The 24,161-nt window shown below is 40.7% G+C and overlaps 1 protein-coding gene across 1 annotated transcript in view; it reads right to left on the reverse strand.

Annotated features, from left to right (window-relative positions):
• The window catches only part of cachd1 (cache domain containing 1), a 104,975-nt gene that overhangs the window by 18,825 nt on the left and 61,989 nt on the right, over positions 1-24,161 (reverse strand). Inside the window, exons 5-21 of the mRNA XM_085251939.1 lie at positions 18,344-18,470; positions 15,739-15,883; positions 15,432-15,645; positions 15,194-15,343; positions 12,187-12,456; positions 11,155-11,304; positions 8,084-8,207; positions 7,875-7,992; positions 5,756-5,924; positions 5,521-5,663; positions 4,567-4,748; positions 3,631-3,741; positions 2,532-2,654; positions 1,819-1,918; positions 1,596-1,712; positions 981-1,141; positions 604-690 (exon numbers count right to left, since the gene is read on the reverse strand). Coding sequence (XP_085108065.1) covers positions 604-690; positions 981-1,141; positions 1,596-1,712; positions 1,819-1,918; positions 2,532-2,654; positions 3,631-3,741; positions 4,567-4,748; positions 5,521-5,663; positions 5,756-5,924; positions 7,875-7,992; positions 8,084-8,207; positions 11,155-11,304; positions 12,187-12,456; positions 15,194-15,343; positions 15,432-15,645; positions 15,739-15,883; positions 18,344-18,470 — 2,491 coding nt within the window. The remainder of the gene's footprint in view (positions 1-603; positions 691-980; positions 1,142-1,595; positions 1,713-1,818; positions 1,919-2,531; positions 2,655-3,630; positions 3,742-4,566; positions 4,749-5,520; positions 5,664-5,755; positions 5,925-7,874; positions 7,993-8,083; positions 8,208-11,154; positions 11,305-12,186; positions 12,457-15,193; positions 15,344-15,431; positions 15,646-15,738; positions 15,884-18,343; positions 18,471-24,161) is intronic.

A 24,161-nucleotide genomic window follows, 5' to 3' on the forward strand; every position in this document is an offset into this window, starting at 1 on the left:
CTGAGTGCAGCTCCTGTCAGCTAGGAACAGGAAGCTGGGGATGCAATTCACACATGATCACCAAGATTGGGCAACAGAAGGTTGGAAAAATCTTTGGTGGTCTGAGGAGTCTCCATTTCTGCTGCGACATTTATGCTTGATCCATCCTCCACACCCTATCTGAATATTGTTGCTGACCAAATCGCTTTATGACTACAGTCTAAGGATCTTGGAAAACTTGGAAACTACGATAACCTGGATGACTGAGAAGCTTCACAGACATATTTATGACTACAGTGTACCAGTCGTCTAATGGCTACTTCTAGCAGGTCAACACAACATGTCACAAAGCTCAAATCATGTTGAACATGACAGTGAGTTTATTGTACACAAATGGCTTCCCAGTCACAAGATTTCAATCTTTCCAAACCCTTTCAGATATGGCCGCACGAGGGATTCACGATTCTGCATCAACCATGTGATACCATCATGTCCAAATGGACCAAAATGTCTGAAAAATATTTCCAGATTTCCAGAATATTTCCAGAACCTTGTTGTGTAGTGGCATGAGCAGTTCTGAAGGCAGAAGGGGTAAAGTGTATGTGCTTTAGACAATGTACCCACCTGTTCTCAGCATTGGTGAGGTTGCCTGTACACTCATTGACCTCCAGAGGGCACTCACAGGGACACTCGCACTCATTCTGCTCCATTCTGAACAGCAAACAGTTAAACAGCAGATCAGTGAGAAACTTGTATTCACAGTTTGATTCAGACTTAATGTTTGCTTAATCTTTAAGCAAATTCCTTGACTGAAAAAGTCACTGTGTGACTCCTGAACCTGTGCAAGCTGCAGCATCACTGCTGCATCAAACTATCAAACTCTGGGTGTTGGATTCGTGCAAAATCAGACCCATTCTTATTTTTCAACAGGAGCATTACTTTATGTTAACAAAGCATTAATGTGTCAGAGAGCTAAACGGTAAAGAGAATTCGGTACTGACCTGTGGCAGTTGAGACACAGCCGGTCTACCGTGCTGCAGGCACAGAACGCCAAGGAGTCGCACGTCTCGTTCACAATGCCGGCAAAGGCGTTGGTGCCGGGGATTCTGGTAAGGCGGTATTTAGAACAATGGCTACCATGGACCAGGTTGGTGAGGTCCCCCTAAAGGAGAAAGAGTTGGAGAGGTCACTCTAACCTCTACATCGCTACACAAATCCATGGAAAATCAATATGCTTTTTAATCTTCTTTAAAAAAAAAAAAAAAAGGTGAGAGAAACTTCAAAACTGCACACACTAAACAGAAACTTTGAAACAGAAAGAGCTGCAGAAGTTTCTAACACCAGCCTCAAAGTGCTTTTTACCCATGTAAGGATGGGCAAGATGAAGACAGAGACTGTTTCATTTCCAACCACACACAGACTCAACAGAGTCACAAATAGCAAACAGAAGTTTGCAACAGCACGTATGACCACGAGATGGCAGTGTTACACTACAAGATTTTTCCATATTGCTATGCGGGGCCCAGAGGAGTGTGTCTGTTTTTGCTACTACAGTATGAATGCTATGAAAGTACACATTCATACCTCTAGTTATGCTACATTTTTATGCGACTCACCACAATGCTGGTGTTGAATTTGTAGAAGCGCTGGACTGTGCGGTCACTGAAGCTGTTGCAGAGGTTTTTCTTGACAAAGTTGGGGTGGTTTAGGATGTCATTGGCCACCAGTGGCTCCTACCAAAGGAAAGAAAATAGATTTCATTAGAATTATGACAATATCATACTCCTAAAGGTTTCTATCCATTCCTATTTCCATGTTAACTTGTGTTTGTGCATTTACCTTGTGTGTGATGTGCTGTTGCTCTGCTGGGGCATGACCTTTGGGGTCAATGAGAGTCGGGTGAGCAACCAGGTACCCTCTGTCCTCCATTATGAAGCACCTAAAATAAAAATGAATAAAACTGGCAGTCAGGATCAACTTAATGAATTCATCAATTTAGTCGGTACTTCGTCAGAACATTGCCATTACTGAGGTTTTCCTTCAGAACATTTAATTGCTATTTCTATATTGTATTCCTAGTCTATATAACACAGCTCTGTTCTTCTCCCCACTGTCCCTTGTGTGTTTTTCCAAATCATGCCCTCTTGGTTCCAGGGGCTGATCCTGTTTTTTATGACCCATAAACACCAACAGAGTGAGCATGACAGAAGAAGCAAGAGAAAGTGGAGAAAGACAGAACGAAGAAGTGAGGGTTGGTGGGGGAGGCAGGTGTGGAAGAAGATAGATGAAGAAAAGAACAGACATAAAAGCTGGGGAAAGTATGTAGAACAGAGGCAGGAGCAACACTACAACTCCAGCAGGAATGTTGTGATAATCAGCTTATGTCTTCCTCTGGCTTTCTTTATTCTTCACGCACAGCCGGCGAGTTTAATTCTTGCTCAGCCGAACAGAAATTTAGCTCCCTCACACAGAAACTGACACTGAAAAGAGAAAGGAAAAACTTGCATAGAGAAGAGAAAAGAAGGGAGCCGCACAATCCATCCTCTTTTTACCTGATCTTATTGCCTTTGTCCTGGTTGCAGATGGGCACCAGGTCCAGGAGGACCTTGTAGAAGTAGCGAAGGGTGAAGTCTATACCCATCACTGCAACAGCGTAGCCAGGTGCCATTTGAGAGCTACGAATAGACAAAAATACACAGAGAAAAAAGGCATTTAGTGGGGTTTGAAATTCTGTGGAAAGGGAAAACAAAATCTGGAAAAAGTCCGTCTTCAGGATACTTGGCTTCCTACTAAGGATCCCTACTTTTCTATAGACCTTTTAAACACACAAAACAAGAAAAAAACATAACGCACTGCTTGATCTCCTGAAATCAGTGTTTACTGTAGACTGTATATTATGCTTACTGAGGCGAGAGTACAACAGCACTAATCCGGCCTTATCTCGCACACACTGACGAGGAATGTTTGTGTATGCACGGACTGTGGTAAACAGCTCTTTTACTGCTGCAAGCGGCACTGTGGCTATCGCGGTGATTTGCATTTGAAGCTCACTGAACTCGAAACAAATACTTTGAGTTCAACCACCGCTGCAGCCCTTTGAAGTCTCTAAGCCTAGGCCTGATTCTACAAAATATTCTGCAGTCAGTTCTGTGATAACTGGCCAAAGGAAATGGTGGAACACTCGATATATTATTTGGCTTTTCCTTTTTTTGTACCACCGGAAGTTGGTTGCACTATGCTGACTTGGCTGAGGGCACTCTGAAAGAAAAGACACTTGAAGACAATTGTGACTAAGCCCAGACCATTTGGTTACAGGATGTCATCTCGCTTGGAAAACAACCCTATAGCACAGAATGGTCAATGGGCTCCTTAAGTTTCCCTCAGATTACTTCCTGCCTTCAGAGATAGTGCAGTCTGGCTAAGCTGACTTCTGGGCCGAGAGCCTAGCTGCCCACAATGATTGTTCTGACTCATACCAACAGTGAGTCTGCTCTCCAATATCTAATAAAAAGAGCTGGCAATTTTTACTTGACTTTTGCTCTGGTGCAGTAAAATATAACACATTCTGCGTTTAACCCCCCACCCAACCACACCCCTGAAAAAAAACAAACAAACAAACAAAAAAAACCCAAACATAACCAGTGCTCCCACCTGGAGGCATGGATGGTGTGGCTGATTGTGACAACGTATCCGGCCCCGCCCACATCCAGGTACGGCCCCGTGAAGGTGATGAGGCCAGGGTTAGCCACAGCATGCTGGTACCTACGCAAAACAGCACACAGTCATTGGGATACAACATGAAGTGATTCTTTTGCAGTTCCCAACGATAACTCAACTCAACTGTGGCCATTGAAGGAAATGCTACAGGAAACACTGTTCTTATGGGTTCTAAGGGGAAAAGTCATCAACACAAGATCTGCTGCAGTGATTGTGAGATTCAAATAGCTTCAGAATCCCTAAACTTACATCATCTGGGAGCTGGGAGAGACATTTGCAGTCTCTTTGGTCTCTCAGTCAGATGCAAGCAAGTACATTTTGTTTTAGGCCTGTTTTTCACTAATGGAGAACCAATTAACATCACTGTTGACAGGAAATGCACCTTTCTAATAGCAAAACCTAATCTTTCAATGTCCAAACTAACTGAATAAAAAACAAAAAAGGTTAAGACACGAAAAGACAATACTCAAGACTTCAAAAAGAAAATCCAAACAAAAAAAACAAAAAACAAGGACATCAACACAGGGAATGTCCATCTTTTATGTACAGTCTGATACATAAATGGCCTGATTTGGGGAAAAGAAAACACTTGACCTTTTTTTTCATAGATCTTACTTTAATGTTTCAATAATGAAAAAAAACCCTAAAATTCTACATTTTGTAAACGTACTAGGCTTATTAATATTGGAAAACATTATCTGACACACACACACACACACACACACACACACACACACACACACACACACACACACACACACACACACAAACTTCTATCTCATACTTCCTTTCTGCTCCCTAAAAACACATGCACACACATGCCTTAAGCTCTTTTCTCCTCCTCTTCACACCCTCCAAAGTAACCCTCACCATTGTCTGCGGGTTGGGTCGAAGGCTTTGTCCATCAGAGATCCTGGGTAAATCCGGAGCACCCCACTGGGCGTTGCTATGTAACGGCGCACAATGTAGCAGTTGAGGCTACTCATTTCCATTAGTGTCATCCACTCATCCGTAACATGACTAGTTGCCATAACCTCGTTCCTGACAGAGGACTATAGAGAGGAAAGTATAAAGGAAGAGAGAGATGGACAGTGAGGGGCAGGCAAGGAGAGGAGGAAAAAGTGCTGGACTGGTGAAAATTTCATTTGGGTTCGTCTTGAATGCAAAGTGAATAAAAACTCTTGGCAATTTGGATTTCAGTCAGCCCATAAGGAAAACAGAACTACAGCTAATTTTAAAGGCACCCTCCTATGATGTGCCTAAACCTGAAAATATTCATCCCATCTCTGCTCAGGAGTGTTAGAATAGTGGTCACAAGGCCAGAACAAAGCTTAGAAAACCACCATTTAGTGATTAATGCAACTTGATTAGGCCTGAAGCCCTGAAAAATCACATCCCACTTTCAGACAAGCTTCTAAGTTTGAAAGGGGTGATGAGGTCACTGGAGGGGGTCTTTAAGACTAGCCTGGGAATCAGCGTTGGGACTGGGGCCTGGGAGTTCAAACTCAAACTCCCCCCAGGACAGGAATGCACACAGAATGCCAAAATCCATGCGGGAGTTTTGTCCCCTGTTTTGAAGATGCAGCACATCGATTTACATGTTTTAGTTATAGTCCCAGTGTAAGAAGCCTGACAATATGTTTAAGAGTGTGCGTACTGGCAGGTATGGCACTTTGTGAATGCGTGTCACTCGACTGCAAGGCTGGCTGTTTGTAACAGTAAATGACCGACTGAGAACCTTCACAGACACAGCGGTAAATGACATTCAGTCCGTCCTTCAGTATGAACTGTCTGTGTGTTCTCAGGCTTTTTGTCCTCAGGTACCTTGAGGCCTGGGTTGGCTATGAGCCTGGTGTTATCACTCAGGTAGGCAGTGTAGTGCTCCACCATACGCTTTGTTTCTGGCTGACTGAGATGCTCATAGGGTGAAGAAAAACTACCAGCTGCCAACATCACAGTTGGGGACTCTGAGAAAGAAACAGAAAGAGGGACAATCAGAGATGATAATCAGTGTTTTTACTTGAATTATCACATTAGTCCAGCTCTGTGCTCTTCCTACCAACGGTGGCAAGCTGTTTAAAGTGCAGACAGGAGCTGGGCTGACCCAACAGGTCCAAACGATGATAGAGCAGCTTGGAGCTGGGAGCTGTGTTCAGGTTTTTCAGCTGCTTCACTGGAATCTCGGGCTGAATGTACACAATGCACAGGATGAACGACGTGTCCTGAACCTAGAGAACAAGCCAAGGAGAGAAGGGAGCTTAACTTTAAATTAAAAAAAAAAAAAACAGATTAAGGCAACAGTATTCCAAATAATTCTTTTAAAATCATATTTTCAAACTTCCCTAAGCTTTCTCTGGCTTTCAGTCCTAAGCTTCTTCATCCCGCCCAAGAATTAAATTGTCATTGTTCCCAAATATGAAGTTTAAAGCAATGCAGTTTTAATAAGTACTAAATAAATAGGAGTAAATAGGAAATGTGTCTGCTACTACTGTCAGCCTTTAATTAAAATTAATACTAACTGGAAGTGCTTATTTTTGTTAAACTGTGCAACAAGTGCTCGCTAATGTGTTGGTAAGAGTGGGCAAAAAAATGAATGCCTGATTGCACTTAAGATGATCCATTCACTGTTGTTTTTCATGGGGCTGAAAGGAAAATCCGGAGTATTTGATGCTCCAAGCTCCAAACAATGCCACAGACTGCAGAGAGAAGGATGTACTCACTGCACTTTCTCGAATCGGACATAATATCCGACGCTCGTCTTTTGCGGCCTCGTGAGCTGACCAAAGGGAATATGGTGTCACATCTTTAATAGACTGAAGTCTAGCAGTGGTTGAGATTCTGACAGCACCCATATATACCAGCTCTGTTTTCTGTGTTTCCCATCAGTTGCCACTGCCAGAGATTTATGGGCAGCACACAAACAAATGCGCCCGCTTTAGCAACCGGCTCTAAAGGAATCCCACACAAGGCTAAGCCTGCTCTCATGATCCCCTCCCCTCCCTCCCAAATAAATGATGCAGCACACTCAAATGTACAGTAGACAGTTTTCAGAACCACCCAGGAGATTTATGATTCAAATTAGAGCAAACATGAATAATGATACAATCCAAAAAGGGGCCCTCGTGGACATATTATTTGCACAGCAAAAAACAGATTGTTTGGAGGGAAGAGACAAAAATAAATATATTAAAAAAATATTTTCTGTTTTCCTTTTTTCTGCCTCTGGAAAGCTCGTTTAGAAAAAAATGGAGACTGCTGCCAAACTCATGGCAAAGGTGACGTGTTGGAGCTCTAATGCCTGAAGAAAAATAAATAAATGTCAAAACCTTTTTAAAAAGCCTAAAGTGAAATGTCTAAAATTAAGTGTGATATTTCTGCTCCTGCCAAAAAAATAATAATAAACAAATTGACATGTCAAAAAGCAAAAAGACTCGCGTGAGGCATGATATTATTGCTGTGCAGTTCCCCATCTGTTCTTTTAACATGACACTTAAGGGCCTTGTGGGAAACGTGGATCCGAGGGGACAAACGAATTTCCCAGAGGAACCCACCCGAGGGATTAATAAAGTTCTATCTAATCTAATCTAATCTAATCTAATCTAAACAGTTTCTGAGAGCTCTTGGTTTCATTCAGACGAGCTCGTTTAAGGTGGGGCCGGTGGAGGTTTGGTGAAGACATAAAGGCTGGGAGCATAATTTCTATGCTGCTTTAACACAATGAGAATGATAAAGAGCTTTGGACCGCAACGGGAGAGACGGGGAGAAAGTAAATGAAATCTTCAGTGCACCAACCATAATAATGGCTCATTGGCCCAGAGCACTGACTGACTGTGTAAGCTTCCCTTTTGGGAGGCACAATCATTTTGCCTACACTCACTCTGTCCTACTGCCATTGCTCTGAAAGTACTATCCTCTTGTTCAATGTTGCATTTACATATTTCTTTCCCCTCTGGCAAGGTTCGAATATACACAGAGAGTAAAATGAAAGGGTCTGAAAAATAACAAGACTTCTTCTATATTTGGATGAAATAGCATTTAAACATAAACACGTCTTTTTTTGGGTGTGTGGTTGCAGATGTAAAAGAGTGAGCTGAAGTTTATTGTGGAAACTAAATGTCACCAGTGACCAGGGGGCATTTGTTTAGCGTTTTTTTTACCTTATCCTTTGGGGAACCTACCAGTTTCCAGGCATAGCTGACATTGTACGCATCCTTGCTGTTATCCCTGAGACGGTTGGTGTGCCAGGACAGAGAGGAGTTAAGGGGCACTTCAATGATCTGACTGCCCAAAGGGAGACTGCAAAAACAAAAAGCCACATAGTATAGTGCATATCTATCCACCCATGGCTTTGTTTTGTTTTTAAATTCATGCAATTGTCCTTTCTTACCTGAGGATGTTCTGCCGGACGGCAGGGAACCCTGGGATGTTCTCATAATGGATAATATCTGTGTGCAGAGGAGGCTCTGTCATCAGGTAGGGCCGTGTCAGAGAGGGGTGCATGAGGGTGTAGCCTGAGAAATTAAACAACCAGTTTGCAGTTACATTACACAAAAGCACAGACCAACACAGTAAAGCAGGATCTGAATATATAATTAGAAATAAATACTGCAGCGTTAGTAACGATACTGTTATTACTCAGCGTTAAGTCATACTTTTTGCCAAATTAATGTGCAAATCATAGCCTAGATTTTCTTTCCATTTCACAAAACAATGGATGCTTAGACTTTACAGCAGGGATCAAACGAGGGTTGATTCTAAAGATGCGGCCTTCCTGGAAGTAGCTATGTTAATTTCCTTGACTAATAATTTTTATCACAGATGTCGTCAACAACCAATTTTCTCCTGATGAAAACAAGACGACAGCTAAATAAAAACTCATGCACGAGCACAAAAACGATGACGCAATGGACTGACACGGTCTTCAAGGAATAAAATCTAGATGAAAATGTTCTGGAGCGACGAGATCCAATCAGAATTAATTAAGCTGTGTAAAGAGGCAGGACAGGTTTGGATGCGATCCAATCAGAAGTTATCTCTTTCTGCAGCAAGGTCAGACGCACATAATTTAATCAGATGCTGACAAACGGACTGGGTGAAGGGGACACTCCCATGCTCCCAGTTTCTCATGAAAATGTGACAAAATGTGAACGCTTGAGAGAAAGAGAAAAGTCCACATATGGACACATTTTGCATTTGATGTCAAGGAAAATAAGATGCTTTGCAAACCGTGTGGTACAACTTTCACAGGTAAAAACACGTCAAACCTCAACTAGAATTAAAAGAATTTTGATGTCTAAATTATGACTAAACTAAATGACATTTTAGTCAAAAGTTTGCTGTCAACATTAACACTGGTATTTAGCTGTCAATGCATGAGGGAAACATGATTTATAAAAGGCTATTAAATGCCAGGAAGACTGAAGTCCTCGCCTGTGCCCCTGATATTTATAAACCAGTAAAAATGCTACAGTTTGGGATTCCAGGTGAATCTGGAAACTTGTTTCCATTTATAAAGTAAATACACTCTGAATAAATAAATTATGATATCAAGTAAACTATAGTAAGGTCACCTCCTCCGAGGCTTAATAGAGGAACAATCCAAGACTTTAAAGTTAGGAAAGGATCATTTCTGCTGGTTAGGAGAAGGAGACGTCTTTAGTTACTTGTCACACTTTAAAACTTGAAGCACAGCCTTTACCAACATCTTAAATTTCCCTTGTGCAAAATTACAGCATCTAGCCTTGAAAATTGCCCTAGTGGCAAACAGTACTTTGTGGTACTGTGATAAACGGCTCTTAAGAAGCAGTAATCATTCTGGGAGAGACAATAAGCCGTTTTATATGTGCTGGTGCGAAAGGCCTAAAAAAAACAAAATCTTGGAGTTTTGTGTTTGTGAGTATTGTATATTTACTGAAAGAGAGTGCAGTGCGTAATTTTAAGATTCACAATTGTGCACTGCGACAACTACAGTGCATACAGTATATACGCACTTCTATTAAATCCATTTTAGAAGCAGACTTGTATACTGGTAAACACATTCTCCCATATGAGAACGTGTAGCAATATTTTAAATGTACTAATCTGTTTTCAGCTCTGTACTCCTGGAGCTTTTTGTCAGCTGCATGTTTACTTTAAACGTATTTACCTAAACTCTAATTGGCAGCAGATGATTTGAATGCCAGCTAATAACTTTAATGGGACTCATTTGTCAGCGTTTACAGAGTTGGAGCACTAATAACCACGGCACAGTAATAACTTGTAATTTGATGGCATATTTATTACAATAACAGACATTTTAGATGAGGGGGGCAAAAAAGAGACTCACTGAAAAGCACTCAATTCCCAGAACTGCCAAAAAGCTAATTATTGCTAGCTAATTAATAGTAATAGTAAGAAATATGCTGAACATGTTCACATGCTTTCCCTCAGCTCTCTCGAATTATTACTCTGCCTACGACTCACTCTTTTTAAGCTCCTGAAGCAAAAAAACAAACAAAAAAACCACACAAAAAACAACACTTAAGCTATTTTTATTTCTAATAAAAGTGCCTCCACACCCACTTCTATAGGTTAAGAGTTTAGGTTAAATTCAGTTGTACTTGGGCATATTCATGTTATTTATTTATTGCCACCAACATATTTAAAACATATTAAAAACAAATTTTTCTAAAGCCTGATTTTTATTCTTCATGTTTTCAGCTTGTCAGGAAGACAAACTCTTCATCAAATATTCCTTGGTGTAAGTAAAAGGTATCACTTCTAATGCCATTTTGCCATCTAGCAAAACGGTGACTGTTAAATGTCATTTCTGTCCAGGCCCACAGAGCACAACCTAGCCATTTCACAGCACCAGTAATTGAGTCAGAACCCCCTCAGCCAAGGCCAAGACAAACCAAGACCGGACATGAGCGCTATTTGTAATTTGGCGTGGCAATCCACTGAGGCATGGTTCGACAAAGTGAAATGCCAAAGGAATGCCAGTGCTACCTACAAGACGCCAGCTAGCCTAATAAAGCGTAATGCCTGTGGAGGAAGCTGAGACACAAAATGAAGTGTAATTCCATTTAGAAGCAAATAAACAACAAAGTGTGCTTATTTAAAAAACTGACTAGTTTCCTGATTGATATTTGCTGTGCAGGCGAGGCCAAGCAAAAGTGGCAATGTGACACTTGGATTTGCTCCGCTGCGTTTAGCACTACCTGGGAAAACTGTTATTACTGCACACGAAGAGAAAATGAGTCGAGAAGAGATTTGAGGCGGACCACAACAAAAAAGTCTGGCTGTAGGTAATCCTGCCGATTCTTCTGCGATCATGAAAAGACACGTGTGTGTGTGTGTGTGTGTGTGTGTGTGTGTGTGTGTGAGTGAGTGAGTGAGTGAGTGAGAGAGTGACAGAAAGAGACTGGTTTCTGATGAAAAGGTTTGCACTAAGCTGATTACCACCTCTGTGTGACTCACCTTTGTTGTCAATAAGGAAGGTGTATGACGCGAGCGAGTCTTGATAGTATGTAACATCCTCCAAGATGTACGCCAAGTTCACATCCACCCCAACCACTCCCAGGAGCTGGTTACCAAAATAACACGGCCGGCTCACAGTCATAATAAACCCTGTGGAAAGTACAGGCAACTATGTAAGGTTCACTTCAGGTTTAAGCTTACCACACTAAGCGCTTTTATGAATGGGTGTAAATAGGTGAATGAGGCGTGTTGTATAAAGCACCTATAAAGTCCTCCAGGAGAGCAGAAAAGCTCTGTATAAGAACCAGTCCACTTATCATTTATATAGTGTGTCAAATCACAGCTGCCTCAAGGCGCTTTATATTGTACTTTATATAGTAAATAACATTAAATAATACAGAGCGTACAATAATACAAGATGATCAACGTCTGTAGAGTTTAGCTAGCTGCTCGGCACTGTATTGGCACACGGCACTGAATTGGATAACAACTTAAACTTAGTTATAGCACTTACAGAAAGACATCTACTGCATTTGCATTTTTTACCCACTGCTTTTTAATCCATTATTGCACATTTAAATATGCCATATGACAGAACAAAATCTAGAGTGTGATTAAAGTGGTGGCTGGACTGTTTTACATTTTGAGAAGTTGAGGCTAATAAAAGATTAAATGTGGTGTTGATGCCGTCAAAAAGGTCTCAACTGACCTAAATGTGAGGATTTCAAAGCTAATCAGGAATTAGAGTAACTCAACATGATATTACTTCCTCGTGATAAGTATGGTATCACAATGCAGGGATTTTGTAATAATCCGCACAATGCATTTATCTTTTAATTATATTTACTCACTGCACTGTCATATTAATTTTGTTGCAATAGTGTGTGCCCATATAATGACGTGTTCCTTTTTTTGCCTTATTTACTTATTTACCACTACCATGAGGGTTGACAAAGCAATGGCTGCCAGTTGTGGTTCAGCATCAGTTCAGTATGAAGTTTCCTTTGGTGCAGTTCGGGCCACACTACTCACCATCTCCCATCGGGTCGGTGTAGGGTAGGCTGAAGCGAGCCAGGTCAATCATGCGATTGGGCAGATTGATGTAAAAACGCCCCACTGTCGTTTCCAGGTTGCTCAGTTGGTTCAGCACCATCATGCTGCCCTTCACCACCGGCATTACTGAAGCTCCTGCTGACCCAGACGAGCGGTCTCGGTCAGATGTTCGGTCAACGCCGTACTTCAATGAGTTCTGCTCGGCGAGGTCCCTCAGGAAGGCCAGCTCCTTCAGGCCTGTAATTCCCTCTGCAAGAGGAGGGAGCGGTGTAGAATATGAGCGTAAAAAAAAAAAAAGAGTAGACTCGATGACGGAATTTGTTTGATTTAATCAAGCAGGGATATTAGGAACAAATCCATAGCAGATGGTTTGGCTACAGGACTGTTGGACAGGGTAATTGTGCAAATCAAAAGAGCAGGGAGTGGTTGAAGCGGAGCTAAAAAGAGTAAATAGTTCTTCACTAAAGAGTGCATGACTCAAATTCCTATTATAAAAAGGCAACCCACTCTTCTTCATGTCCCTACGAGCAACAAGACAATTCCTTGAAGGAGTAGGAGAAGAAGTCACATCCTTTCCACCAAACGGTCAGTTAATTCAAAACAATTTCAAGTTCAATTTTTAGCGCAATGAATCTTCTGGTCATCAGCAATGAGCTTGCGTCATCTGGATCATAACTAACACTGCCATCAAAATTTCAAACTGATTTGCCATCACCAGCGAGCCCCAACTTGTGATCCTGCATCATGATCTCTATAAGCTTTTACCTGTACAGTCCCATGCATCTGCCAAGCCCAGCTGTCATCTGTCAAGCTCAGAGATTGTGACATAAACGAATCCCTCATCGCTTTAAAGAAAATATACAATTGAGACCTTAATGCACACTTCAGACCATCTTTCCAAGCCTCATAAGGTCATTTAGACGAGGACGAATAACTGTGGCTGGCCCTGACAGCTGTGACATGGAACATTTGGCATCTGACAACCTATTGGGAAGGATAGAGCAAGTATCCAATCGCTGAATGGATTACAGCAGAATTCCTTTTTAATGCCAGGGCTCTGCTCCTGTGATCATTACACTGGGCCTGACAAGGGAGCCAATGCAGCCACGGGTGGCAGTTTCAACCAGAGTGGATTTTTTATCCACTTGTATCTGTTCACTTTAACCTGTGAGGGAAAAATGTTTGCAATCCATCATTCTTTTCACCTCCTTTGTTTGGTGTGACTGCTATGACCTGACATTAACAAGCTTTTTCATTCAATCTGACACAGGCCTGCACGAGAAAAAAAAAATGAAATGGTAGATGTGCACCATATACCAACTTGCAAAATCAATGCTCCTTTATGTTTCTACCACTACCAAGAGTACCTTTAAACAGCCTAATATTAGAAGAAATTGAGTTTACTGCAAGATAATTCTGTGAAATCAACACTAATGTGCAACAGTAATGTCCCCCTCAGTTCCCATTTCTTTATAGCTTGGTTTCTTGTAATAATCCTTTGAAAGTTATCTTGACCAATAGTTCCAGTAGGTTTCCAGGCCAGATTCCCTTGTTTTGTTTTTTTTAAATGCCAAAGATACCACATTTTGACAAGCATAAAATAATACTTTTGAAGAGCAAAGTGACTCCTGACTACAACTCAAGAACTGTCATATCATATGGAAAGCATCTGAATGGGAATGGCTTCATTTTTTTAGTATGACAATGATCCATAACAGCAATAAAAGCATACTGGGATAGAAAAAAAAAGAAAAAAAAGAATGGAACCAGTAATAGTAATATCAGTAATCAGTCATGGGTTGGCCTCTCCAGACTCCAAAGAGCAATAAATGTCCTTCAAAAAGCCTGGAGAACTTCTCCTGAAGAGTACTTCTCAGGAATAGAACAATAATAAATGATTATATGATGTATTTTCATGTATGTTTGCACGTGTCAATGAACTGGTTTTCACAGCAAAACAAACAAATGAGGGGTGACTCAAGACTTGCATGGTACTGTACTGTGAACTCACTTGTGGGTCTAAAATCAGGTAATGGCTAAAAATATCTCATATATCAGTGTATTAGTTGGTTAGTAAAGAAGAAAAAGAAGTGTATTCTCTGTTTTGCATGACTAAGGTTTACTTCCCCCCCCCGATCAGAAAATATGGCGAGCGGTTTATTTTTAAATAGTGCAACTGTTAGATAGCATCAACATGTCCAGTGGAGATTCGAAACCATATTCTAGCTGACAAGACAGTGTTTTGGTCAGAGTATCAGACATTGTTTTGGTAACAGAGGTGGACAACAGAGACAAACACAGGAGACTGCTAATCTCCTTGAACAATCAGCACTTCACATTTGGCAGGGGATGCAGGGAATCAGACTCCCACAGCAGGCCTTTCAGCTGTGTGCAGCAGCATCAGCAACAATACAAATGTTTTTTCGGAATATGCAATGCTAATAAACTCAGAGGAGGATAGATTTCTGCATCCTTTTCATCATCTCCCTTTAAAGAGCCAAGGTCCTCTGTCAGTCACACAGAGAGTGAGCAGCACGCTCTTTGAAGTCTCACTCTCTCTGCTCTTAGATGTACCTCATTTCCATTTCTCGATGCAAAAATAATTTGTATTAATGGTGGACTAAAGCAAGCGCAGCAGACACGGGTGTACGTGTGATGCAGAGGGAGACGGGAATTAGGAGGCAGATGGAAGGACAAGGACAAATTTAGAGGAAAAGGAAGCGTACTTACTGCACAGGCAGGCACAAACACAGAAAACAAAAAGCCTTTGAGGTTTTAAAAGCACCTCTCTAACCTTCAGTCCCAGCAGAGCCAAAAGGAATGAAGCACCAGATCAAGAAGTGTAGAGAAAAAAAATACACGTCCAGAGGTACGGTAAATAGAAAAACTGAATTTCATTAACTGTGTCGAATAGTTCCTTATAACAGAAAACCTGACTAAATTAAATGTAAACATTCAGGTGAAAAATAATAAAGTTTTCACCCACCATTCATGAGAGCGTACGTGAGGATCATGACAGAGTTGTTGAGGTGCCGGTTCTCCTGCCGGACCACACTGAGCGTGGCTCTCTTCACCAGCTCCGATGATTCTCGAGACGTGACGCCAGATGACAGGTAAATGATCACCATGTCTGTGGCTGATACACAAACGCACGTTTGCTACTATCAAACTCAGTGATGAAAACATGCTAAATCTACATTAGTGTCTTCTTATCTGAGACTTACTGCTCTGTTTGTTGTGACTGGTGGTGTTTCGAAGCAGCTGGAAGGCCTTCTCGAAGCCAGCTGCATGCTGCGTGGCTCCATCAGACGCCTTGACGTTCGACACAAAGGTGCTCATCTTCCTTTTCGTCTCGCTGGTGGCTGGAGACAGCAGACTTTTGTAACACTGGTCTAGAGAGCAGGAGCGAACGGTCTCTGCCACCGAAAGTACGGAGATCTGGGAAGGAGCAAAAGGGCCATCAAACCAAGAATGATAAGAGATGTAAATACAGATGCCTGATAATGAAGAAAAGCGTCCCCTTTCACAAACCTTGTCATGCTCATCTATGGCATTCAGGATAACAAGCGCTGAGTCCTTGGCGATCTGAAGCTGGGTGTCAGTTATGGAGGCTCCGTGGTCGATCATAACCACAATGTGTTTAGACTGTGGACGCACTGCAGAAACGTACACAGGCCTGCGCAGGTACACACACAGATACACAAACGGGATATGGACAGATATATGTTTTAAATTATAAACATACTCTGTTGCCTAGCAGTTTCATAGTTTTAGAGGAAGTCTGGCACCTTCTTCACTCTATGCTGTCATTACAGAGTTGGTAACACTTTATAATACAGTCTGCAACTGTGACATAACTCCCCTGTAATTAAATGAAATTTCAATGAATTTTATTCAAAATTACAATTTAATGATATTCACCTACAAATAGTTAAAGGTAGATACACAGAAATAATAATACTGTAAGTAAATTTAGGCAGTACATAATTAATTGTAAGTAATGTGTAAGTAATTTTACATAGTGCATAACCTCTGGGTGCTTTACAGGAAAAGATACTGCAAGTAATTTTAAGTACTACGTTACTTTTGGGTAATTTTGCAGAAATGCAATAAGACATCCATCATACACATCACAGAATGAATAGTTTATGAAGATGTTAAAAAAATTAATGCCATAATACAGCCTGCAAGCCAAAATGCACATTGTATTAACATGTGAAATGGGATAATATTTATTTTCCTTCAAAATTAGGGTGAAATTGCACAGTACTTGTATCATTTCTGTGTCCTTGCCTGTAAAATACCTAAACTTAGGCAACATTCTATATTACTCATGTACTATATGAAATTACTTATACATTACATACAAATTATGAAAACTAATTATAGTATAATTATTTTTTGTTTCTTGCACACACCTGATTCGTTACCCTCTTACTCTAGTGTACATATTTTTAAGTATTTGTAATTTGCAATTTAAAATAAAATGCATCGAAAGTCTATTTAAATATAGGTGACTCACACTGTTAGTTGTGGACCATATTATTCAATTTTCAATTTTGTTATTTATATAGCACCAAATCACAACAACAGTTGCCAAAAGCACTCTATATTGTAAGGGAAAGACCCTTCAATAATACAAAGCAAACAGAGAATAGCCCAACAATCATGACCCCCTATGAGCAAGCCCTTTGGCAACAGTGGGAAAGAAAAACTCCCTTTTAACAGGAAGAAACCTCCAGCTGAACCAGGCTCAGGGAGGGGCGGCCATCCTCTGCGAGCGGTTGGAGATGAGGGGATTACACAGTGTTACCCAACCTGCAGCTATATAAAAAAGAATCATCCAAAAGTAAGGATGTTTGGTTAATAATGCTTGATTGTGGTTGGGGTTTGAAGAAATATGACAATATTTTGAAATCCAGCAATATGACCTGTCATCAACCTTCTCAAAACAAAAACACTTCATGTTTTTAAACTCAGTGAATAAGGACTAAGAGTCTAAGTCTCAACAAAACAAAATAGGATTTATTGTTTACATCTTACTTCCCCCCCTCTCCACACACCAACTGAATTTGTTTTGGAAAAGTGAGGCTACAGTTGTCTGACGACCTGCAGCATTTGCTATGGAAAATTGCACCTCTAAAGAACAACTACCACCGTGTGTGGCTGTTGTCGAGTAATGACATGTTTCTTTCAGAAGCAACTCAAGCAACATAGCGTGAAAGCATTGGTTTGGTCTTAAAATACTGCTTACTGCAGCTAAGTTTCCTAAAAAGTTGGGATACTGTGTCAAGTAAAGAAAAGAAAAGAAAAAGAAAGAAAAAAAGAACTAAATGTTTAATTAAAAATAGTACAAACACAGTATATCAAATGTTGAAGATTCGGCTGCATACCGCTCATTGATTTGGTGAGACTTGTCATTTGAGGTATCACTGTATGTGTTATGCTTGTATTATAAGCAGGTGGAGCTGCAGAACGGTGCAGACTGTAGGGGGTCAGTGGCTCTTTGTGTGTGGTCTGCTGGACAAAGCGACACTAACACGAGTGATGTACTCACAAAGCCTCATTCATACTTGAAGCAAGCCAAGCAACGTCATTTCTCCCATGGCTGCACGCCAAACTCACTGACTTGAACAGCAATGGGAGAAATAAACAACAACAACTCAAAAGGAATATTAAAAAGAAAACAGAGGCCAATGCGAAATGCACAAGGGAGCATGAGAGAGATGGCTTTCAGCAATGGGGTGGGGTGGGGGGCGGGGAGAAGGAGAAAAAAAACCCCATAACATTGGAGGTGTGAAATTCCAGTAGGCTTTAGTGGTAAAGAGCCACATTCCTACCAATGGCATGTGTGGTCGGGGTGTATGAGGGCAGGATGCCATCAACATGCCCTCTAGGCCACCCCACAGCAACTGGCAGAGGAGGAGGGACGGAAGGCGGGGAGGGGGGTGGAAGAGGGTGAGGAAGATGAAGGCAGGAATGAGCTGCCGAAGCATCACACTTGAACAATCTTTTCCATTATTATGTGTGACATTTGCTGACAAAGTGCAAGTTGTACCTATAATCTTATTTATTTACATTGAAAACAGCTGAAGTACAACAACACGTGTTATAAGCGACAGTGGCTGTTCTATACCTGCTGCGGTGCTCGTAGTTTCCTTTACAGTGGAACTTGTGGGCGGGGAAGACTGTGAAAATGCCCTCCTCCGAGCTGAAGTACTGCCACTTTATACCCGGGTTGGACTTCAGGTTGTCTGCCAACACTGCAATAGGGAGAGAGCGAGTGAGAACAAGGAAAAAGAAAAATACATTACTAAAGCTGAATGGGGCAAATGGGAAAATATGTAGTCAGAAAATTCAGCATACTTGGAAGCTTTTCTTGTTTGGATTTGGCGTGCAAGTTGTGAGAAACACTACATATTTCAGGAGTGAGACTGCAAGTGAGTGACAAAGCATCTACATGAGAGATCAGCCCTAAAGAAATATGCTACATGATATGTTCATGCATCATTGCAGTGATGTTTTACATTTCAATAACACCTCAACGCCTGATGGCGATGATCATAAAGTGTTGCTGGTCATATTGTCCTGTCCATAGTTCATAAGACTGTATAGCTCTTCCAGGCACTGCATTAAAAACTGAGCATTAAAAATACATCTGACCTGATTTGACTTATAGTATCTCGCATGTTTAACACAATGAGACAGACATGTGCAGCTGCTACAACACAGGACAACATATCTAACAATGCCAGCGCTGTACAGGAGGGAGAGTAGACAGGAAATACTCTCCAGAGAACAACCCTGGATAATCTAAACCGCTGTTGCACGCCACTACCTCTCTCTCTCTCTCTCTCTCTCTCTCTCTCTCTCTATTACAGGCCTCATTAGATATATACATAACAGACAGAGAAATTCATAACAGATCAATAGGCAGGCTTGCTTACATCTTAACATATGACAAGGACAAATACATCTGTTTAGGCCTGGCTATACCATACACAACTGTGCCAGCATAAATTAATGAAGAACAATTTCAAATTGTTAAACTACTGGTTAAATTTCTTGTATTTGAACTCTGGCTTTTGTCTGAAATTAGAACTCTACTTATGTGATACAGTCTGCTAAACATAACCAAGAATCCTGGGACCGGTCACGTCAGATGGCTCCGCCCCTCCCTGAGCCTGGTTCTGCCGGAGGTTTCTTCCTGTTAAAAGGGAGTTTTTCCTTGTCACTGTCGCCAAAGTGCTTGCTCATAGGGGGTCATATGATTGTCGGGTTTTTCTCTGTATGTATTATTGTAGGGTGTACCTTACAATGTAAAGCGCCTTGAGGCGACGGTTGTTGTGATTTGGCGCTGTATAAATAAAACTGATTTGAATTGAATAGAAAAACAGCTAAATTTGCCCCCTTTAGTCACGATTATACTCAATTATACTTACAGGGACAGCTGGAGTCATAATGTTCAAGGAGTCAATCCTGTTATGCTTCTTTTATACTTCTTGGGCACATGTGTACTCGATTCATTGTAATGTAAATTCTCAAAGGACGAGCCCGCGTTGTCAGGCAGACATGTGGACGCCTACAATTCCAATCGCACTCACTGTCGAACAGCAAACATTTATGCCACCCTGACCCAAGCGGAGCCTCACAGGCCTGTAAAGCATAGCTAAGGCTTCAGAGGCACTACTGACCTATTCACCAGCCTACTGTGATAACACTGTGTGAACTGTGATTATATTTTTAATCAGAAGAAATTAATACAAAATACTTTTTTTTTTTAAGAACATGCTAAAATTGGCTATTTGCATCATTACTAACCCACAATAATTATAAGGTTTTGGGGGGTGGGGGTGGGGGAAGTAAAAAGATACACATACTATTTTATATTTTATATATTTTATGTGAGCATATAAATAATATTAGCTGTTATTATACGTTAGCGGATATATTGTTAGCAAAATATTTTACTTCCTTAATGTCCTCACCAACCCTGAGAACTCCAGTATTGGACAGACTCTAGAAATAACAGCCAAATACAACCTCTGCAGAGGCCTGAAGCCTATTTGCTTAAAACTAACAGAGTGATTTTTTTTAAACTGGGTCACAAAGTCAACAGTATCTTCACAGAGACCCCATCACAAAGCCAACAACTTCCTTTCCACTGACTGCAACACAAAACGGCCTTTCACAATGAGGCGTGGGGTGGGGGGTGGGATGAAGCTAGTGAGACACAAATAGAAACTTTGGGTCCTTCGCAAGGCAAAAAACAGAGACAGAGAAGAAATAGACCGTAACCATCAAAGTAGGCTTCATTAAAATAATACAATGCAGCTGTTAAAACAGCCTTTGATTGATTAAAATACAGGAATGCAGACCAGCCGTGGTGAATCCAATCAGCCTCAGTGTGCCAAAGGAACTAACAATACTATTATAAATGAACAGTCCTCCTAGTGTACATCTACATTTGGCAGCAGACTGAAGGAAGTAAGTAACACAAATGGCCATTTTGAACAACTACTTTGGTTTTATTAGCCACGCAAGACTACAATCCTTTTTTTCTTTGTAAAGACTTTAGTCTTACTGGAGTGTTTACTTTTTTAGCAAGAAATAAAAAAAAATGATTGTGGTTTTGTTAGCAGCTCTACTTTCTCACCAGCCATTTTGCTGACTAATTCTTGTTATTTGTAAGATTTTTTCCATTACCTCAAATTGGATTTAAAATTACTTGCTAATTATAGCTACAGTCTTTCCCAGACATGCTAACTACCAGCCATTGCATGTCAGCTGGGTTTCTATGATCCCCAAAATGTGGTTCTTGGCTTGTGATCACATTAAATTAATCACCTGCTAAAGAGAACCTGTTTTGACCTTCTCCAACCTTCCAGATACATTACAAACCACAGTTGTTTTCCCTCCTCTAAGGGTGGGACGGAAAAAAAACCCCAAGCCAAATGTTCAACTAACGCTTAAACAAGTTACAGAAAACAGATAAATCAGAGAGCTGCTGTGAAACTGTCCAAGGGTCAAACATTATAAACTTCAACGCCAGGCTACATTTACTTTGCGAGGAACGTCATTTTGGAGACATAGCAGGTTTACCAATCATACATCATCCCTGCCCAGCCACTCCATCCGTCTCTCCGGGCTTCACATAAACAGGAACCACTCAGTTGTGTTGACAGTGGAAGAAGGGTTCTGTATACATCTGTCAGGCTACAGTACTCCATTCTGCCACAAATGTTTAGATCTTCCTATTGAGACAAGCTAAGAAACTGGAACTAAATGAAAGCCATTTCCTCCAATCTTAAGATAAGATAAGATAAGATAACCTTTATTAGTCCCACACGTGGGAAATTTGTTTTGTCACAGCAGGAAGTGGACAGTGCAAAAGTTATGACGCTTACTACTCTTGACTATCAGCAAATGACCTCACTTACTATGATCCAGATATTACACTTCCAGTGGCACTCTCCAAAGTGTATCCTCATTCTAGCCCCACTTTAATATATTTCTTTTTGAGGAGATTGTAGGAGAACTTTTTAAAATGCTTTCACAGCAGCATTTATTTCCTGTGAATTTCTGTTTTCTTTACTTACTTTTCTACCAAATAACTTTTGTATGTAAGAATGCAAATGTTTGCCTATAGCACACATTAAATGGTCTGTAGCCTGCCAGTTTGAGTCAATGAGGTCTGAGTGCAAAATCAGCTCCAGCTAATCCAGAAGTCAAGTGATTTCACAACTAGTGACTGCTCCTGCTCAGCTTCCTGTGCTTTTCTCAGGCAGCACACTCCCCTTAACCACACAGACACTTTCTCATTATTGTATATACTAGAATGCAAACCATGCAAACTATGGAAAATGTTTAGATTTCTCCTGTTTAGTAAATATTATATGTACTATGTGTTTTGTGTGAGAATTAAAGTATTTCCTAAAGGTGGGAACAATGACATACAACTGCTGCAAGCAGAGGTGGGTAGTAACGAGTTACATTTACTTACGTTTTAGAAGAACATATTGTTTTACCTTCATTGCACCATACTTTTTACTTTTACTTGAGTACATTTGTGAAGAACAAACACTACTTTTACTAAGTTATATTTGACAATATTTGACTTACTACTTTTTAAAAATAATTAATTTCACACATTGGATAATACTACTAATAATGGATCATGCCGCCTGGAGGCTACCTGTAACTCTTTCACCAATCAGACGTAGCCATGCAGTCTCATGACCAGATATAAAAGGCAGGCCGAGCAGCCCAAGCCTTTCAAACTAGTGGACACAGACTGAAGAAACACATCAAGAAATGGCAGAGGCAACTGTCTGCACCAAAACTGAAGAGGATAAACACCCTTGGCCACATATACAAAGCATGTTTCGCTTTAAAGGAGTACAAAAGAACAGCTATATAATGCGATGTCTTCTGTGTGAGCCAAAACAAACAGACATTTCAGCGTACAAAAACTCAACATCTAACCTGAGGAAACATGTCGCGGTAAGTTTGGTCTAAATGTCTTTTTAGCTATGCTTAAGTGGTTAACACATGAATTAAATGGCTAAATTTAATGACCTAATAATTTCATTCTGGTGTGTTGCGGTGAGGACACTGGTCCCCGAGGACTGGAGCTTTGCACCCATGGGTTATAGGATCACAGTCTTAGGCCTTGTCCACATTAAAAATTAAATTTTAAAAATTGTGCATATCCAGAATCACTCCCTTTCTCTCCTAGAAAAACATTAGAATAGTAATTAAGCTGGTTTAATATTTTTCTTTTCTCCACAAGTGACTTTTGTCTTGACTCTTTCTTCAAAGAACTACAGTTATTAAGGTGTAGAAGTTTATAAAGATTATAAAGGTTCTAAACATTTTTTGAAGCAGAATCTATTGACTTGCACTGCTTAGCCTTGCATATGTTCTTATTTTTAACTTAAACTGGAATTATTTGTGTGTGTGTGTGTGTGTGTGTGTGTGTGTGTGTGTGTGTGTGTGTGTGTGTGTGTGTGTGTGTGTGTGTGTGTGTGTGTGTGTGTGGAAACTCACTTAATGTAGGCACGACTTTGGTTTCTCTTCCCTTTCTGTCGTGTTTGGATCAAATCTGACTGATTTACAACTTAAAACACACAAATATTGTGTTTTACATCTGATTGCCTCATGATACCTTCCACACTATGCACTTGAACATATAAAAGTGATGATCACCTCTTTGAATTTTGAGTGTTTTAATGAACATCTGTTAGGACTTCTATTAGCACACGTAGTGTTCCCGTTCAAAAGTGACCAACATAGAAAATGAATGGGAATCCACCCACTGAACTGAATTTGGTGGTGAAAAATGGTTTTTATGCTAGTTGAACTCTCCAGTTTCATTCATCCCCCACCCCTTACTGTAGCACTCCCAGACAAAATTGAGTGGTCTGTTTTAACAGCTCTTAAATTAGCATAACAAACATTTTTCACCACCAAATTCAGTTCAGTGGGTCGTTAGTGGGCCATTCAGTAGGTCGTTCAGTGTGTCTTTCATTTGGTCATTCAGTGGGCCGTTCAGTCAATGGCGGTGGGGAGGTGAACACGACAGGAGGGCTAAAAATATGGGAACATTGTTTTTTAAAAAGTGTATAGAAATTGCTTAGTCACATGTAGTTTCATGGTCTATTTTTTCTGCCAACAGAGGGTTCACGCCACCAAAATGAAGATGTATACAGAATTAATGGACCACCACAGAAAACGAAAGTCGTCCTCTTCCACCGAGCCACCTATGAAGAATGCAAAACTTACAGATTCTTTCACTGGCTCTAGGCGGGTAACACAAGCAACGTTTGACAAGCTTCTGCTTACGTTTGTATGTGAAGCCAACCAACCATTTTCTATAGTTGAGACATCGTCCTTCAAGACTATGATGGAAACCTTGCAAACTCAGTGTACAGTAATGACAAGGAAAACATTGT

Source organism: Mchenga conophoros, linkage group LG17 (assembly GCF_057382185.1).
Source record: "Mchenga conophoros isolate Kocher_MC1m ecotype Shallow Benthic linkage group LG17, M_conophoros_male_GT1.1, whole genome shotgun sequence".
Lineage (NCBI taxonomy): Eukaryota > Metazoa > Chordata > Actinopteri > Cichliformes > Cichlidae > Mchenga > Mchenga conophoros.